This window comes from Cucumis sativus, chromosome 3, assembly GCF_000004075.3.
Source record: "Cucumis sativus cultivar 9930 chromosome 3, Cucumber_9930_V3, whole genome shotgun sequence".
Lineage (NCBI taxonomy): Eukaryota > Viridiplantae > Streptophyta > Magnoliopsida > Cucurbitales > Cucurbitaceae > Cucumis > Cucumis sativus.
This window is the reverse complement of record NC_026657.2, coordinates 37939458-37960277: the sequence shown is the minus strand read 5'-3', so window position 1 is coordinate 37960277 and position 20820 is coordinate 37939458. Positions and strand designations below refer to the sequence as shown.

At 30.0% G+C, this 20820-nt stretch overlaps 2 protein-coding genes and 1 non-coding gene across 4 annotated transcripts; 1 reads left to right on the top strand and 2 right to left on the bottom strand.

The window, feature by feature from the left end:
* Nucleotides 1-458: 458 nt before the first annotated feature.
* Nucleotides 459-9462, bottom strand: LOC101218518 (AFG1-like ATPase). 2 transcript variants are annotated; one of them, XM_004136428.3, is made up of 14 exons: nt 9173-9462; nt 8572-8708; nt 8320-8453; nt 8049-8194; nt 7809-7888; nt 7404-7661; nt 6943-7053; nt 5297-5419; nt 4169-4290; nt 4031-4100; nt 3320-3412; nt 2929-3056; nt 2266-2407; nt 459-859 (listed from the first exon to the last, which is right to left on the bottom strand). In XM_004136428.3, exons 1-14 carry the CDS (start codon nt 9309-9311, stop codon nt 722-724), a joined length of 1821 nt encoding a protein of 606 aa, XP_004136476.1. In that variant the 5' UTR covers nt 9312-9462; the 3' UTR covers nt 459-721. The 2 variants fall into 2 exon arrangements, with proteins under 2 accessions (XP_004136476.1, XP_011652484.1); XM_011654182.2 differs by lacking the exon at nt 9173-9462 and having other exon boundaries at nt 8609-8708.
* A 2046-nt stretch (nt 9463-11508) lies between these two features.
* Nucleotides 11509-13276, bottom strand: LOC101206432 (probable sugar phosphate/phosphate translocator At5g25400). The gene has a single exon (XM_004136298.3). It carries the CDS (start codon nt 13098-13100, stop codon nt 12051-12053), a length of 1050 nt encoding a protein of 349 aa, XP_004136346.1. The 5' UTR covers nt 13101-13276; the 3' UTR covers nt 11509-12050.
* Nucleotides 13277-20615: 7339 nt separating this feature from the next.
* On the top strand, nt 20616-20687 carry TRNAG-UCC. Its single transcript has one exon. It is a non-coding gene; the product is annotated as a tRNA-Gly (tRNA).
* The last annotated feature ends 133 nt before the right edge of the window (nt 20688-20820 follow it).

Genomic DNA, 20820 nt, shown 5'->3' with positions numbered 1-20820 from the left:
TAAACTATTATTCCAAAGGTTTCTTCTCAATTTCCCCAAATTAAAAGCTATCAGTGATAGCCTCCTTCGCCAATAGCTATCATCTTTGATAGTTTTCAATTTGAACAAGGGTTATCATTGATATATATATATAAGCTATCAGTCACTTAATGGCCAACATTTTTAAAAAAATTACTAGTTGACTAGTTAGCCTTTACTATTTTTGCAAATATTTTATTGCTATATTTTTAATTTATTTTGCACAATTTACTATAATTTTTCAAATATAAACACTATTGACAAATGACTTGTTGTCGCATCCCTCCTAATAATATGTATCATGTATTCTAAACAAAGAGCAATCACAAAGTATTACTATGTGCATGTGGGAGTGACATTATAGAGATCAAACAAGAAGGAACTTTACCAAGTTAGGGTGAAAAGATATAACATTATTGATGGGTAGGAAGAGAAGGGAATAAGGCAATGAGAGGATTATTAAAGCTTTATTAAGTTACTCTCATTTCAATTATATTAGTTAAAGTGATTTTTATAACAGGCCTCAGAAGCAATGGAATAGAAATTAAATATATATATATATATATATATATATATATATTGCAATCTGGATGGAGAGTACTCTATCCCCATCCCTATCCCTATCTCTATCTATTTCCCTTATTTTATCCCCACATGAGAGATTAGAGAGAATTTGAACAATGGAGGAGAGTACCTTATAAAATCAAGTTAATTGATGGAACTCAAACCTGGGGGCTGGAGGATCAACTGATGATTCTTGTTCTCGTCTTTGGAAATATGGATGAACGTTTCGCACTCCCTCCAAGTATAAGGGTGTCTGCATCTCAATCAATCGAGAAACCTACACACACAGATAACTCTAAATGACACAACAATATATCCAACAAAATACTTCCCTTCTTTTTTTTACTTTATATATAATATATCAAAGTTAAAACTATCAAAACATCTGTCAACAATGTGAACTATGGTATTGGTTTCAGCTTTTAAAAGTTTCGGCCTGGACTCTTGACCCTTGATCTTGTTATATATATAATTTTGGAAAGCTCATAGAGTTGAAAACGATAGATGTTACATCACAATTAAATCGACTGATTAACATGGAGAAAACAATGGTAATAATTAGAAGGTATACAGAGTAAACATCCTTCTGGAGTTCCAAGTCAAAGGATTAGGATGAAGAAGACCACTGTTACTATAAAAGCTAAAAACAAATTGTCTGAGAAAACATAAAAGGACAGTGCGTTTTTTCTCATTGTTGCTTAAAAAAAAAGAGAAGAAAAAAAAACAATAGGACAGTGCATTTGTTTTCCGTTCATTGTAAAAGGAGGAAGATAAACAAAATATTGCGGTTTTATTAAAAATTAGAAGGTAAAATTACAAGTTTAGTCTTTGTTTTTGAATCTATTAGTCTCTAAACTTAAAAATGTTGAATAGACCCTTTGTGGCATGTCCTAAAGTTTCAATTGTGCTAATAAGTCCTGGGTCCATTCAATATTTTTTAAAATCACGAATCTACTAAATAAAAATTGAAAGTTATGGGTTTGGTTAGACAAAATTCAAGTTTACACTTAGTAAATTAATTGATTTTTTTTAAAACTTTAGTATGTCAAAGACAATTGAAAGATTTAATAGAAAGTTCGATCTATTAAATAAAATATTTAAAATCTAAGGGCCTATTAGAAACTTAAATAGACACACTTGCCATTTCATAGTTCGGGAATTAAACATCTAATTCAAACAAATTAGAAATGCACCTTTTATGACCAGAATTACATAGCTGAAATTTCTAATCTTAACTAGTATTAATAGAGAGTTAAGATGACTCTCCGTCCACAGTTCTAAATGTAAATTAGCATTCTACCTCACAAGCCTCCCAAAATCAACCTTAAAAATGAATGCAATTTCTCGTAATAGCAACCTAAAAATCATCACAAGGATAGATAATATCAACCCTAAGAATCACCACAAGAATATTATCAATGTGTGAAAACGACATATTTCAATAACAAAAGCAACCAAATCTAGAGCACAGAAAATATATAGCAACATATTTAAAATTTTATTCAACGCATAAATTTAATACTAAGAGAAAAAACCAAACACGAACATAACCTGTTGGTTCCATGGAATATGCCTGCTTCGTACTAGACTACTAGTATTCTTAGTGTAGTGACACAAGTAGAGACACCTTTTGCATATCATACAAAAACCATTATATAGAAGCCAAGGAAACAGGAAACTTACAGCTCGACGGAATGCAAACATCTCTTCTTGACCAGATAGCATTGACACAATTGCAGTTGGAGCACCCACTGATCCAACATTTCCTTCCACTAGGACGTTTCGACGAAGCTTTCCCCCTTCTGCCTCTGTTTCAAACTGAAAACTGCAACCAGAGATACTAAGTTTATGGCACAGTTGCAATTGCAAAGCTTAAATTGATGCCCAAAAGATAGAAACCATTTCAAAGTTGGTAATCTTTAAACTGAATGATGAGGGTCTATAACTTCAAAGAAAGGGAACCGCAATGATCCAACAATGTATATATATGCTCATAAAGTACCGACGTATCAACTAAAATCAGGAAACAACAATAATTAGAATTATTAAACTCTGAATGCATGCAGATGCCATCATATACTAACACGTTTGCCAAATTCTTCTAGCCGTTAGTCATTTAAAAAATGCAAGTAAATGAGCATACTCGAGCATGAAATGAAATCCTGATTGAAGTACATACTTTGACAAATCAATATAATCGAGCTGAAGTTAGAAAGTTCACTTAAAAGTGGAAACATCTAAAAATGAAGATGGTACTTAATGGCAGCCTTCACATTCAGAGTTTCTCCTAAAAAAAGAAAGAAAAAAAAAAGCAACGTTCAATCCAAACACAGGAGGAACAATCACCTCTCCAAATCAAAAAGCGCACCCTCTTCAGTCCCTTGAAATAAGTCCTCAATTGACGTAGCTGCCAAGCAAAATAGGCAGCAATGGTGATTGTATAGCTCATCGATGAGAGTGATGAACCGCCGAGCCTGAGAAAAGGCAATTCATTAAGCTTAAAATGAGTATAAATGGTGGCAGAACGAAAGATATTCAATATTATGCTTCAAAGGTGTCAAAGGCCAGAGAGAGCTTTCAATTAAATATGCATGCAAATTACCAAGGGCATGCTGCCAGTACAATATGCTCACTTAAAATTGCATTTAGCCACTGAGGCTGGTAACATTTGCCAGATTGAGATTTGAAGCTTCATTAAGATCAAATGAACGATATTGAAAAAACCGCTTGCTCATACCTTGTCACGGATGCGCATACTCATTATTGGAATGTTGGATATGAAGACAGTGTGGTAGTTTTTGGCCAAGGCAATATAGTCTGCAGCACCTACCTATAGAGACCAGTTAAAACGATATAATGAAATATTTAACAACTACAAATACCTCTCAAAGTGTAATATCCAAGTCAATACGTCTTCCCTAGATAGAATGCATTGGTTCAAGAGATAAAGAAAGCCTTGTAAAGTAAAAAATCTCAGTCACAAATAGCTGTGGCAAAACTGATAAGCCAACAACGAATTACCATGGACCAAGAATCCTCCAAATCAGAGCATATTTTACTAAAAGGTTGAAATAGACTATGTTTTAGCAGTTAAATCGTTGCAGATCAACAGAGCAGTCTCGTTTAGGATTTTCTAAATGTATCTAACCTTTCCACTTTTACATTGATCCCTTATCTTTAAGATTTTGTAATTGGTACTTCTTACCCCGTCAGGCTATAACATCATGTGGTCAACAAAGGGCAGGAAGTTTGAATTAATATCAGATGGGCTTCCTGCGTAGTATATTAATCATAACTCACAGAAATAACTATACTAACAATTGTAGGCATGTCCACCATTCTGTACAACAATCCTAACTATCAATTGAACACCATTACAAATGCATAGAAGGCACGTTGAACGAAATTGTATATCATTGTGTCAATAATACAAAGATAAGCATAATACCGGTTGACCGCAGAGAAAATCAAATGCAAATCGTGCCACTCCATTGCAGCTTTCTGGCACCTCCAATTTTCTGATCGATATAGATACAATTGGTAAAGCAACCTCATGGAACAAATTTGAGTTATGTTTAGTAAGTACCTTCCAAACATCACACGAATAGTTTCAGAGGTGATTTGTCCTTCCAATTGGCTGGTGATTTCTACCCACATATTTTCAAATTTCCTCATTGATGTGCAATCTAAAGGCCAGAAATAGTGCACCTACATGTCCATCCAATGATAAATGAATAAAAATCTCAAACACTGTAGAAAAGAAACTAAAACCAGTAAACGAATATTAGCATCTCAAGCTGCCCGTCTGGTGTTAAACCCATTGATGCAATGCACCATTGTCGATAAAGATTGCTCCAGAAATTCAAAGAGTGAAAAGTCGTCCAAATGAATGAAAAATAATGATAAAAACAACCATTCTCATAATGGGACAAATCAAAATAACACGAGTGGATGAGAAAGCATCAGTTCCTGTAGTCAGTAGCCAATACGAAACATTAACCAGTCTTGCATAAGTCAATATATAACACAACCATTGTACGCCGTGAACCATCCAACCCAGCAGTTTCCCATAAAATAGGAAAGGAAGACAATAACTACTTATGCCAATGATTTCCATGGAAAACAATGGCAATTTAAACATTCACATTAAAAATAAAAGATTAGAAAATCGTACAACATGATTAACAAAAACACATATTAAGAACATTGAAAGACAAATGATTCAGTATCATATAGGAAAATAAAATTCAAAATCAAATATATCCATATAATTATAAGGTTAAAACGGTTGTTTTTTTCCTTCTTATGTGAGAACCAGGATTCGGAGTTTAAAAACATTCAGATTACATTACTCTTCTATATTATTGCTTATAATGTCTAGGTGCCAAAGTGGATTTAAAAGAATAAAAGATCCAACATTCTAATTTAAGTATCCAAGAAGTATCGATGAATTCAACTCTGATGCGTCACATACACATTATTGAAACTAAAGTACTTGTGCTTTATAACTCAGGATTGATATAACATAACTTTGTGTAAATGATATCAAATGAGCAACTAAAGATAAATTGGGTTGAACAGGCAATCAACTTTTCACAACTTCAATTGATCTAAAAGCTTCAGGTGGAAATATTCATATGGATAAGATATACCTTCAAAATTGTATGTACAGTTTATCCTTGAATACCTCTAGTTACACGGTTAATAGTCTCACCTGGTCAAAAGACCTTTGGGCTATAAAGCGCCGGTAGTCAATCTCACTGCCAATAAGAACAAATTCACAATGCTCCTCCAGTTTGATAACAAACTTTTGAAAGATATCCTTCTGCATCCCATCCTGTATTAACAGAATCCATCTGACACAATCAAAATGATGAACTTTCATAACAAGTTCTCTGCATACCTGCTTTATTTCCACAACATTCTCCTAACGTTCTGCTTACAGTGTGCCCTTTTCATAATTATGGTTTACTACTGTTTAGATCCCATAGTTCTATTAGTAGCTCTGATGGAGGTAAGAAATGGCTATTTAAAGAAGGTACTAATTGCATGGGAATAAATTGATTAAAAAATATATGTTTGAGGTCGATTCTGTTAAGAGAGTTACTTCCTAAAAGAGTTGATCTAACATTTTTATAGCTTCCAAGTCTGTGACTTTGAGATCACACTATTTAGATGACATAACCAGTCAGAATATTAAGGAACTCAAAATGGGAAGCAAAATACGGAGAAACCAATGAAGTTCATAGTCATACCCAGATGGCAATGCTGTCCCAGATTCTGAGATGATTGATTATAACACATTACAGAAAAAAGACGTGAATACTTGAGGACAAAAGGCTAAAATCTATAGTCACAATTGATTCTATCATCCTAGAGTGGATGATCGATTCTTTCCCATCTAGATGGTTAAAGATTAACGGCCACATTCAGGGGATGTTGGTCATGTCAGGATCTCTTCTGCAAGCTATAGGAAATGGAAAACCTCCCGCGTAACACCAAAGAATAAAAGAAAAGATAACTGTTGCAGATATTGAGGGGAAAATAGAGAACTGAAGGAAGATCTTCAAGTTTCCACCAGTTGCTTAGAGGGGACAGTTTTTTTTTTCCACACAAGGATGGATATCTTTCTGTTTCCCATTAAAGGAAAAAAAAATTAAGGAAGAAGGTGAAATTATATCAAAGAAAAGTTAATGCCTTATCATAAAAAAAGGTCAAATGAATGCTTATCTCAAACATCTTATCAAGTAAGCGGAAGAAAGTTATAACTCCCAAACGGAGTTCTAAAGTTCAACGACTTTGAGAGGGCCACTCATCTTCTCTTCCTGTATGATTTTTCAACTCTGAAATATAATTGTTTAAACTAAAAGAAGTTATTAAGTAATCAGCTCCAAAGGAAAGGGAAGAAAAACCGCTGTGGCCCCTCCTAGGATTCACAGGGCCTGTGTTTTTGTTTTGACTATCATTTAGTTGTACTAATGCTCCGTTGCCAAGTTAATTTTTCAATTACTTTCAAATGTTTAGTTATGTCCCTTCTCTATAGTTTTACATTTACTAGTTAGTTTCAATGAGGACTATCAATTTCCCATACGACAAAGAAAGTTGACTGATTGTGTGGATGAAAAACATTGACTGGTTTATCTTTCCATTCCCTTAATCTACTATTCATATTTTACAAGACTTGGCAATCAAGAGCCAATTTTAATAATATAAAAATGTATTCAAATCTGATTAAATAGTAAATTTAAATACCATAATTTACCTGCCCGTAAGATTTGAAAATAAATAACCTGGAAAATTAAAATTCTAATGACCAGCTAGTTTATATCTTCTTGTTCAGCATTTCAGTTAGAATAGTACCTGATTCAAGTCATTTGGAGCTCGATTGCTTGTGGCTACAAGAACTGTTCCAGTACTCAACAATCTGCTTATAATTCCAGACAAGGCCACAATAGCAAATACATCAACTGTCTGAAAGAGAGAGCAAGGTAAGCTAACAAATAAAACATCATGGATGAATTGAATTAATGGTAGTTAATCTCAGAATGTTTGCTTGTACAAAACGTGTGTGAACAAAACTTGTTTCAGATATCAGCGATAAAAAACAACCTTTTTCCTTACTAAACGCCTCAAAATTCACTCCAAATTGTCAAAACTCTAGTTTTCTTAAGTTGACCACCATAGTTTCAAAACTATAGTTCTCCTACTTTTACACAATAATGCCTTCTATTATTCATATGTTATTTTGACATGTCAAGAAATAGTACAATCATGAAGCAAACATATCAGCCAGAATTTTCCCTTTGTTTATTTTCATTTACCTGTATCTCATCGAAGCAAAGAATGCTAGCTCCTACATGGCCCGCTTGCTGATCAACAAGAAATTTATCAGCAACGGCAGGAAGAATGTTTTTCATCTGTACCTCTTGCTTGTATTTTTCTTCTCCAGCCAACCACTCCTTAACTTTTGTATCAAATGGAAGATTCATAATCCAACTCGAAATGCTTGATTGTGAAGATTTCTCCCTCACTTGATTTTTCCATATCTTGTGCATATCTTCGTTAATTTTAAGCATAGCCTGCCATACATTGGAGTAAAATTGAAGACCAATACCAATCCTGAAAAAGGAGGCATGCCTCTCTGAAACATTAAAGCTTAGATTGGAAAGAAATTGTTCCTATATGTTCCAATGTTTCCAATTTTCCGAACTAGAATAACGCCTCACCTCATGGAAATGGTACCTTTGTCTATGTTTAACAATTCCTTCAGTAGCATTGAAAAACATGTCCATGAGCATTGTCTTCCCTAGATTATTAGAAATTACTTCAGTAAATCAGAATTAAATCGATTCTAAGATTATAAGCATAAATCAGAGCAATAGTCAGATTATAAACTTAAACCCTCCATGAATTGATAACAAATATCCAAGCTTCCCACATAAAATTTTATCACAGTCAGAACTTACCACTTCCAACATTGCCATATATGTACAGTCCTCTAGGAGCATGTGGAGCAGAAGGACAGCGACCTACAAGTGAATCCAACTTCTTCTCCCGGTTAAGGTATGAAACCCATTTTCCAACTCCGGGTTCAATATTTTCAGACTTTTTCCTAAGGAAAAATAAATGAATATTTGCAAAAGACCAAAATTTACAAAGTTCATAATCAGATGCCACAATGGAGCGGCTGAAGATTTTAGGCTCAGTAACGTGACTGAGGAAAGAAGTGTGTCTAACCGAAACATCAATGTTTCAAGAAGTTTGCTTCGACGCCTGTTTACTGCATCACCCTGTTGTTTAGATTCAGCTTCCTCCATTAAAAGTCTGCGCCTCTCCTTCTCCCTATTCTGCTTCCACTCAGCTAGTTTTACCTTAAAAGTAAGAAATTCAGGAAAAAAAAAATACTTAGCAGTACGTTTCAACCTATTTGTAAGAGCAAAAGCATATCTGACATTCAAGCATCATAGTATTATCAATTTCAATTAGTACATGATACTCTTCCATATCCTTTTCATATTGCTCCAACCTTCCAAGCAAACTCTCCAATTCGGAAGCCACTCTCTCTTGAAAAGGATCATGTTGTAGCTCCCCTCGCTCAACTAGAACCCTGTACTTATCTAATAGCCCTGAAAGAATGGATTTCAAATTACAAGTCCGAAATACAACTGCAATTTACGAGAAATCCAGCACCTATCCAAAATCAATATGAATCATCAAGAACTCGGGAAAAATAACTAATTAGAACACCATCCACTTCCTACCCTGGCTTCCTTTCATCAGAAAACTAAACAAAACAACCAGCAAGCTAAAATTTGAGAAAACGACAACAATCAATGCAATGCTTAAACGTCAAATGACCGTACCAGAACGAAAAGAAATCAAACTAAAGAAGCATCAGCGATCAAAGAAATACAACACATCATGCGAGAAATTCAATCTTTTCATAAATCATTAACCAGTAACCACCACAAGAATACAGCACCATGCATGAGCAAGAGAATGAACTTCCACACGCATACACTACATGCTAATTTCATACTTCACATTACAATATGTAAATATCTAAAGTGAATGCCAATGTGAGAGAGACCTGGAGGCTTCGTAAATGAAGATAGGAATCGAAGAGGAAGTGGATTAACGCCGAACTTTGAAGATGAAGATTGTTGACGAGTGAACCTCAGCGACAGTAGGGAAGAAATTGATGAAGTTGAAAGTCCTCTTTTCATCATCGAATCGCAATTTCTTCTCCTTCTTCGATCCGAAGTATGGCGTATAGTTTTACTACAAGAAAAGAACGTTGGAATTCCTCGAAATCGAGAGCTCCAGATCGTTGATTTACCTGAAAAGAAGAACGAAAATGGAAAGTGACGACGTGTTCTTCCCGCTAACCAGCAACATACCGGCAAAAAGGCTACTCACCGCGCGCAGATGACGTGGATAGAAATCACACCGTTGGATAAACAAAAATTATAAGTCGTGACTAATTGATGACAGACTGACATTTATGAAAATATTGAAAAAATGAAAAAAAAAATAAATGTTTGGAAGGAAAACTCTCGAAATGAGTTTTATCTTATAATTTTGTTCAAAACCCTAAGTTTTAGATTATGTTCATTTCAATCTCATTCTATTACAAATTAGGGAGTGGTGTTGGCAACCCCATCTTCAACTCTCTCTCAATTTGATGATCTAACTCATCAATTGTAGATTGGGTTACCCTTGCAGATTGAATCGATAGGTTCGATTTTTGTCAAACACTTTAGGTTGGTCCATAACTTGCCTCCAACTCGACCCAATTCGACTTATGTACACATATATTTTTTAATTATAAACTACAAAGAAATAAACTGTACATAAGATCTATATTTTAGATTAAAGACTACTTACCTATTTTCTAAAACTATATCTATCTTTGACAACTACTAATTTTTTAACCAAAGTTTGTTGCATGACAAACATTTTTACTTTTTTTTAACATATTTTTTACCGCACAAAGATAATCGCAACGATTGTATAACTAATTACGATATTTCTTCGTTTAAAGATATCAACATTAATTAATTCTTAATTTGGTTTAATATTTGATAAAAATGAATGTACGTGCATATGACTCCTAGAAAATTAATTTTTTCAATAATAACAAAATGAGTTAAACTTATTTATAAATATAGTAAAATTTTACTTTTTATTTGTACTAAACAATGATAGAATCATATAGACGTATGAAACAATTTCTCTTAAAGGAACGGTTTAGAACATGATGAAGTTTATTGGGATCTATCACGGATTAAAAAAAAATTACCATATTTATCAACATTTTTGATAATTTTGTTATTTAAAACAATCTCTCTTAGAAGATTAATTTAACTTTAATTTTGATTTTAAATCCAACAATTAAATTTTTTTTACAAAAAATCAATTGGTCCTCCTTACCTATTAAGCCTTGATTAGCGTGTTAGCAAAAATATACCAACATACTATACTTAATTAAGTTCATATTATAAAGAAAAATGCTTTTAATCAAAAGTGATTTTAACCATTTTAGAGTTACCGATGTCACGAGAAGGGCAAGGAAGAGGAGAATAACTTTTGAATCAAAAGAATAATGTACAAGCAAGAAGGGAAAGAAAAAGGAAAAATGGCAATTTATTTTATATATATGTATTTAATAAGGTTTTAGCAATAAAGAATATTCCAATTTACATGCTTTTAGAAAATAACAAAATAAAGTTTGTCCAATATGATTATAGCACTTAAGGCATTTTTTAAACATTGTGAATGGGATAGCTTGAGTTTTTAGGCATTTCCCTATAAATTTAAAAACCTTGGCCAACATTTAACAACTATGGGTAGATAGAACTATATAAACTTAGCATGGTTTGTGTCACGAGTTAATAAGATTAGGTTAGGGGTCTTTTACTCATTTACAAGAAAAATATTACACAAAGTTTAAAAGTTATGAATCCAACATTTAACAACAAACTCAACTTTGTAAATTTGGTTTGATTGTCGTATAGCAAATTTGGTTTCTCACAAACTACTCAACCTTGTTATTGTTGGCTTTTTATAAATGCATCAAACCTATTGTTGTTAAAATTAGGCAATGATTGTATATGACATTTGATCTATCATGCTTCATAGATAGATATTTTATTATATTTGAAAATAGTTTTATAATAAAGGTTTCTTTCGGGACTAAAAGCTTAGCTCAACTAAGTACTAAGTACTAAGAATGGAGGTTCCATGTTTAAATTTCCTAACTTCAACTTGTATTTTTAAAATAAATAACTTTTGGCATAATTTTTCAAAATTATTCTCATTCATGAGTGGGAGATCACATCTATGAATAGAATGAAAAGTGTCATAAACAAAAGAAGATCCAATTGTAGACTTGTTAGGCAATCAATAATCAGATCAGCAATGGTGTTAATCAGAACTATTAGAGTACACATAACTTTATTGCTATCATATCACACCACAATATCCATTAACCCAAATAATATAATCCAAAGTATCATAAGACATTAACAAAAGAACAACGAAATACAACTCCTAATCTGAATAAATAACCACTGAACTGAACATTCATTGAATAAAAAAAGGTTTCTAAAGAAAAACTGAAATTGGGAAAAAGGGGAAGATGATGATACTGTGAAGAAAGCAAAAAAAGAAAAGAAAAAAAAATGGCATTTGAGATTCTCTAGTTCTACAAAAACACATTAGAAGATCCATCAATGGCTGTCAGCATTGTAATCAAGCAACAGAAGTAAATCTCAAACACCTAATAAAATTACTAACAGTAATGGAGGATGATGAAATTCAGAAAAAACAACCTGAATTTGAGCTGATGGAGAAGAAGAAATCCCAAATTCCTCTGCTGACCCAATTGTTCATATCGATTCATCTCTTTGTTGTTGTTTTTCTTCTTAACTTATTGCTATAATCTGTGTCCGTTTCTGATTTGACCTTCAATCTTCAGATTCGTTCTTCTTCCCCAATCCATCATTCTCCCTTTCCTCCAGCAATTTTCCGGACTCTTCATCGGCCTGAGCGGCTTTCTTTTGCGCCTCTTTCGCTTTCAGAGCCTGCAGTTTCGAGTGATTGTAATATGCAACTCCGATGAAAGCCAATCCATAGCCAAACAAGTTGATTGGGGTCACAGTATCCTTAATCACCGACCATGAGAAAGCGATTAAGAGCCAGTCCTTAACCACACCGGCGACATTCATCGTTAGGGCAGAGGTTTTTCCAACGAGTAAGAACACAGCAAGATTTAGGGCAAATGCGCAGAAGGAATTAGTGCCAAAAATCACAAAATCAAAATGAAAACTAGATGTAGCCTTCAAAATTGGGAACTCAACGAAGATCCACGGCACTAATAAGAAAACAAAACAACAAGGCGCAACGTAATACAAAGAAGTGATGGGATTCAACGAAATTCCTTTAGATGTAAGCAAAATCTGGATCAGAACAAGTCGAGTCGCCTCGAATGCAACGGCACCAAGTTGCAAAGCTACACCCCAGGCATCAAATTTGGCTTCACCATAAGCAGCGATCCCAACACCAAACGAAATCGAAAGCATATTCACCATGGTTTCCGTCTTGAAACCTTCTTTCTTAAGAAGAACACCGATCGAATAAACAGCGACCGGCATCAGAGCTTTGAGCATCTGAATGAAGGAGACAGAGAGGTAAATGTAAGCGGAATTAGAAAGCCATAATGAGAGAGAATAGAGAGCTCCGATTGGGACAACAGAAGATAGATAGAGATCTCTGGACATTGAAACTGGTTCGACAAGCTTGAAGACGCGAATGAGGAGAAAAGCGAGAGAAGCACAAAACCCCATATGGATCATGGTTAGGGAAATCGGAAAAGGCCAATCGTACATCTTCTTGTCGAGGATAAACTTGTTGTAGACGATAACGGTGAAGCTGAGAAAGATCCATACGGCGACATAGGTGTAAGAGAGAATGATCTTCTTCAGAACACTGTCACTGAGAGAACCACCTTTACCCATTTGAGGGAAAATGGAGATGACCCAGCAGGTGATAGAAGAATCAACAATGGCGGATTCAGAGAAAGGGACTGAGCTTGATTTGAGTACGGATCAGGGCAGGAAGAAGAAGAAGAAGAAGATGAAAGAGACAGAGAGGGAAAGGGAGAGAAATCTGGGAGAATAAATAAAATTCACAAATTAATTGTGGAAAAAAATATTAATTTTTATAGATCCAATTCTGGTTTTATTAGTTTTTATTTTATTTTCTTTGTTTTATTTTGTTATTGGGTTTTGGTGAAAAAAATGAAATAATAAATAAATTGTGGGGTCAAAAATGGAAAATAATTTGTCTTATTTTGTTGTCTTCTGTCCAAATTCTTGAATCATTGAGGGACTGCCAATTTTGAATTTCAAATTCAAACAAATATATTTTGTCTTAACCTCCAATCATAATCCGCCACCTATTTTCTTTCTTATTTTCAAATATCTTTTTTATTTTTTATACCATTAAAATTAAATATATTTTCAAATATCTTTGTAATATAATCAAGGATTTTTATTTTTTTAAAAAAAATAAAAACTAATACTGAAATTAGTTTTATTATATTAATTTTACGTATGTCCTTTGGATGTGTGTATATTATATATTCATATATGGAATGATAATAATTATTTTTTTAAGACTTGGATAATTTCCCTTTAAAAAAGAATAGAGATAATTGGGAACCAAATTTTTATTTTAGAAACAAATTAAAACTATATTAACAAAGAACAAAGAACACATTTTTATTTTTTTTAGATAACTTAAAAACTATATTAACAAATAACTGAGATTGCAAAATTTAATTAAGTTGTGATTTTCTTATTTGTTTTTAAATTGTAGATCTAACTACTGTTATTACTGTGGGATTAAGAATATTCAATTTTAACTGCTACTATAATTTTAATTTAAAAAAAAAAAAATCTCTCTGATTATAGTTTTTATTTTTATAGTGAACAAAAGGTTATATTCACGTAAATGATATAAATATGTTAGGATGATTTAAATATGTGGTTTGTTTATGCCCTCAAATACATGAAACCTCTCAGTTTATGAAAATCCAAGTCTACATTCAGGTTCATTTAAAATATAATAATAAAAAACATTAGAAAACGGTAAATTTAAACAAACGTTGGATTATCTATAAAAAAAAAATATTTTGTAAGAATACATTTTCTTTCAAACAGTTTATTTAAAATAAATTAAAATTTAAACACATATTTGGTTAGATTTTTTTTTATAGGTGTTCAAGTATACATAAGTTTGTTTAAAAACTTATTTTCTCAAAATTTGGTTCAAACATATTATTTAAAATGGATTGCTTTTCAATCTAAATTTTTTTAATGCATTTTTTAAAATTACCAAACACATAAGTATTTTTTACAATTTTAAATTTAAACACTTTAAAAATAATTCAAACACAAGTCTAAATTCAAATTCATTCCATAATAATAAAGAATAAAACGGAGTTACTAAATTATATAACCTAATTTTTTAAAAATAAACAATAAAACTGAGTTACTAAATTTTATAACCTAATTTTAAAAAAATTTGCAACCTAATTGTAATTGATAGTCATTTTAAGAATAATAATTAAGGATCAAGTCACATTTAAAAAAAATTATAAATATAGCAAAAATATCCCTAATATACCAATATTTTGCAATAGATCGGTCTATCGATGATAAATTTCTATCGTAGATAGAATTTGACAAATTTTATTATATTTGCATTTTTTAAAATATTATTATATACTTAATTATTTTAAATTTAATAACTATCTTTTTTTTAATACGCTGCTTGTCACATTAAAAAGTAGAGATCAAATAGAAATCAGATCTAAAATTTAGAGGGAAGAAGAAATATTTATTTTTCATATAACTTTGGGAGTAATTTTAGCAATTTGGCATATTTTAAAAAATAAAAACTTGAATAGAGTTGAATTAAAGGGATATTTGCTTGTTCCATAAACTATGGTTTAAAAAAAAAAATGTTCATAAACGAAAATTGGGAACATGATGGGGATGTTGAAGTCAAAGGACTTCGCTTCTTGGGTTGGACATAGCTTTAATTCTTTTCTTTATTATTATTATTTTCAACGTACATATCTTTAAATTGGGTTTTCCTTTTCCTAAATTTCATTGAGTTTATACATTTATTTATAAAAAAAAAAAATCAATTCTAACTTTATTGAAAACCAAAATAAATTAATTAATCTCTTTCCATCAATAATAAATAAATTTAAAATTTTACTAGAGTTATTGATCTAACAAAATTGATACATTCACAACAATTTAGAAATGAAATTGATACAATAAAACTAAAATAAAATAACTTATATGTATACGTATACAAATTTAAAGTGTTTAATGAAGTTGAGGAATTAAAAGAATGTTAGTTGAAAGAAAAGTAATGAAGAAAGACATAAATAGCATTTAAGAGGTGTACGTAGGTTTTTTAATTATACTTAATAACAAAAGAGAAATAACAACAATTTTTTAAAAAATTTAAATGGAATGATAATTTTTTTAAAAATAATTAAGACTAAAAACACATCATATTAGGATAAAAAAAATGCATATATAAATATATTTTTTTATTAACTTTTCATGAGGAACTAATAATTGAGATGATATTTTAATTATGATAATAATAATAATTAAAAATATATTTAGTCACATGTATATATGTATAGTTATTTTTATATTTGTATTTCAAATTGAATGGGGATATTTTGTTTTAGGAAAATTGGATTTGATAACTATTTGATTTTTAAACATTTTGTATCTGTAATCTATTATTTGTTGGTATCTTAAAAAAGTAAAAAAGTTTCGAAAAAATAGTTTAAAATTCGAGGTGGTGTTATGAATATTAAAAAATTAATAACTATATATAAAATATAGCATGGATTTTTTGCGATATTTTGAAAAATCAAATCAAATTTAGAATTTGAGAAGTTGCTATGAGTCGTAAAAAATTAAACTATTTATAAAATATAGTAAAAAAAATTTTAAATGCACGTAAAGAATTTCATGAATTTTATTATATTTTATAAATAACTTCAATATTTTGTTATTTTTTAAAATGTCTCTTGATTTTATTTTATAGAATTTTAACTAAAATATTAATTTAATTAAAATAATAGGATTTTTTTATAAAAAGTAACGTAATTTTTGAAAGATATTTCAAAAATAGGTTATTGCAAGACTATTTTTAAAAATAGGTGACTTCCATGAAGTGAACCCTACGACTACAGTGGACCTCATATTTTTTATTTTCTAATTATTTATATATGTGCGTCCCATACATTTCATTTTTTCTCATTATTTATATATATACCCACATATAATAGGGGGGAAAGTTTAATTTTGAAAAATCACTACACTAATTGGGAATTATGTATTTTGCCTCCTTAATCAAATATTAATAGATTTAAATGGGAAAATGTTTTTTTTTTTTTTGAATGGTTGTGCTGAGAAACGTGTGAATTTGTTTTGAAGAGACGAAAAACATGTGACATGTAGAAAAAAAAAACCATGCAAATTAACGTGCTATCAATACTTCTCACATACTCAGCTGATACTTTAAGTTAAAGAGTGAAAAAACGGTGAGGTTATATAAGGAGTTTAAGAGTATGAGTTTAATTACACAAAGAAGGTTATAATTGTATATTTATAGAATATAAATGAGGTTAACATAAGTATTCTCATATTCTTGTTTGGAGTAAGGTTATCTGATTACTTAATCGAATCTCACGTAGGATTTTTAGGCTTAGAGGCATGCCTGTTAGAAAATTGGGCTCGTTGGTTTTAGTCTAAGGCCGAGAACAAAGGAATGTTGGATAAAGGTTGAGCCTAAAGATTCAATTTTTCTCTTTTGGTTCTTTATGACTATGTATTGTTTCGATCTAATTTTCTTTTGTCCTTATCAACGGTATATGTTTTCTTCTTTTTCAAAATCATTCATAACAACAATAATTTAATGTTTATACTCGCAAGAAAAATACTCAAGATGGATAAAAAAAAGTTAAATTATTAATAAGTATAAAAACACATACGACTACATTGTTAACTATTTTAATTTCTACTAAAACACGTTTTAATACTCCTAAACATGGTTATGATACAATTTCCTAAAACTATCCTAATTAATTATTAAATTGATGAATTTTCAATTAATTACCATGTTTATTAGCAATGTAAAAAAAAAAAATCTCTTGGGGATTTAAATTATATTTTGCATCTTGTATTTGTAAAAGAAGAAAAAGAAAAAAAACAATTTATTCTAAATTATAGTTATTTTTTTAAATATTCAATTTACTTCTTTTTAACAAATAAAAAAGTTCCATATTTTTAGACTTTCAAACAAAAATATGCTTTTAAAAATGAAACAAAAACTTTTCACCTTTTGTAAGTAATCATTTGGCTTCCATGAGCAAAGGCCGAAGTGGTGGCTTTGCTTCATACCTTTGCCTATGAAAAGGAAACAAAGTCACGAGTTGTGATTATTATATTGTTTAATTAGTAATATAACAAAAAGTTATCGGTTGTCCAAGGTAAGGCTTAAAGTTTATACCTTCATGGATAGATCTAAATTCAAAGGATACCGAGGAAAGGTATGAAGAGTAAAAGTCTCTAAAAAGAAATGTTAAGATATTGAGGGTTTGGATGGACCGAACCTTTGAATATATATCAATCAGAAAATAGTTGAATTGCACTCGGACTGACACTCTGTAACCTCGAGTACTATAAACGTCTTTTACACTATCCTTCATATATAACTAGAGGCCAAACTTATAAATAAGTACATTAAACCATCTCAAATTGTAGAGTCGGTAATTCTCATAGAAAAGATTCTACCTTATTTCTTGTGTGCTTAATAGTTGGATTAGTCATTACTTATACTAACTTAAGTACCAAAGAAAGTAGGTTTGATACTATAACTGTTATAACGTGCATGAATCTTTTATACGAGTCAATTCAAAGTATCTCAATAGAGAAGTGGCTTGATAAATGTCATTGAAGACCCGCAACGAAATCCAATGTGGACTTGATGCAAGAGTCAAAGACAGCCATATGTTTATATACCGAAATTTTAAATGATTGAAGGAATTCCTTAAAAATATTGTGAAGAAATTTGTGCTAAATAATAGCATTTGTTGGACATTTTCAAAAATATCAAAATAGCGAAACTATTTACAAAATATAACAAAATACTTAATTTTATCAATGTTTTTATATGACATTGATAAAAATTGAAGAAGCCTATCTGTATTTATCAATGTCTATCATGGATAAAATTTGAGATTTTGTTATATTTTGTAAATAGTTTCAATTTTTTTCTTTTTTTTTCTTTTGCTATTTATAAGAATTTCTCTAAAACGAAAAAGATAAATCTAACTTGATTAATATGACATTTGCTTTTCTTTCTTTTAAAATTACAAGTATCTCAACGTGTTTTTTTTAAGAAAAATTGTCAAAAATAGAACATTTGACAAAATATTTACCTTCGTAGAAAAATCGAATGTAATAAATTTTATCTTTTAGTGATTTTGTATTATAAATTGTAAATATTTTATCAATTTTTCGTAAAAAAAAATCTTTTTTTTTAATCTCTAGTGTTAATAAATTTCAAAAGGTTTCATGTTTGTGATTACTTTTAATTTTGTCATATATAAATGTGTTAGGTGTTTTGTCTATGTTGGATTCTTATACTCGAAGATTTATAATTCGGAGGTTGCTTTTTCATTAAATAAAATTAGTTTCACAAATTTTCTATCATTATTAAAATAAAATTTAAAAATGATGGTAAAAAGCTAAAATTATTTACCAAATATAACAAAATCTACTCAATTATTTCGCATAAATTTTTAAGTTTTTTTTTCTATTTGTGAAAATAACTTCAATTATTTTTGCTATCTTAAAAAAATTCACATCAAAATTAATTAATTAAAGTAAACATCAAATACCAAAATACTCAATAATAAGAACATAAGGATATATAAAAAATGAAATACAAAAGATAGAATTAAAATCAAACTCAAAATTCACATATTTTCCCCCTAAACATTATTAAAGTTGGGAGTTGGTGTGTAATTATAAGGTTAAGTAATTAGAAATTATAATGTCCTTTTAGTGAAAAATAAGCAAAGAATAATGAAGGGGTTGAAAATACATTTTGAAGCACCACCACATGTTCTTGAACTGTTCATCCTCAATTTTAATTTACTACTCCATGTTCGTAGGGCACATATAATATTTGTACATTTTAATACTTATGTGAAACATGTAGATTGAGTACCGACGTATTGAAAATTTTGTTATCGGATCTTTATAAGACAATAAAAATTACGAACTTGAACTTTGGTTTAAAGAGTGCTAAAAAACAATATATCACTCGATTAACTACTAAGTATTTGTATCATTTTATTTTTATCCATCTATTTATTTATCTAATATATTAAAAGTGGGTTAGTAAAAATCATTTTTGATTCTATATTTATAATATTATTAATGTCAATTTTAAGTTATTCTTTTGAATTTATAAAAAAAGAGTCACTTTGCTTTTTTTAATTATTAATGTCAATACTACTAATTTTGTTTGTAAAAATAATCATTTTAATTTCTTATTTGTAATACATAATCATTTAAAACATTTAACACTATTTGTAACTATTTTAACTCAAACAAAATAGATTTGATATTTCCAATTTCATAGCAATATAAGTTGTTTGTAGAGGTAATCAAACAATTTTGTTAAATTTAATCGTTTATTACTTCGTCCTAATTCTAATCTAATGGTTAATTGTATTACTTATTAAAGGTTTAAATATAGTTTATTGTGCAAGTTCCTCACATTTATTATTTATTACTTAAAGTTATATTTATACAACAATTTATAATATGTTAGAAATGGAAAGAAGTACTTATTTAAACTTTATTATATATTTTTAATATTTGTTTTTTACAAATTTACCACGGCAGGCTATTTATTTATTTTTAAAATGCAGATTAATCTACCAAACAATTATTATATCAAATAGCAGTTTTAATAACTGAAATGGTTTGGTTATATAGGTAAAAAATAAAAAACAGAAAATTCGAATAATATTATTCTGAAAATACTTTTTATTGATGTGAAATACTTTTAATAATTCACAACAATTATGGGTTATGTGCCAATTTAATTATTTATGTAATTCCTTTTTATGACAAATACTATTGAAGCAGTCGATTACAACTTTTTTTCTTTTTTCTTTTTTCGTTAAACAACACAACAACAAGTGTGTTGGATCATGATATTTTAGAGTAAAATTGAAAAAATATTTGCTCTTCCTAACAAAATTTTCAAATATTTACTTTTCATGATAAAATTATGGAGTAAAATTTTCCTATTAAGTGTGAATATATATATATATAATTCTTATAAAAACCTATTTAAAATGTGTACATATAATTCAAAATTAATATTAGTAATTAACGTTTAAAAAACATGTGGCGTTTGTAGTCCAACGGTTAGGATAATTGCCTTCCAAGCAATAGACCCGGGTTCGACTCCCGGCAAACGCATTCTTTTAAAATTATATTTGAAATCTTTTCTAATTTTCTCACTTTAAACCATAGGTTAAAATCTTTTCATTTTCTATGATTTATGAAGTTCTAAACCTTGAAAAGAAAAACTAAAATGCAAAATAAATAAAAT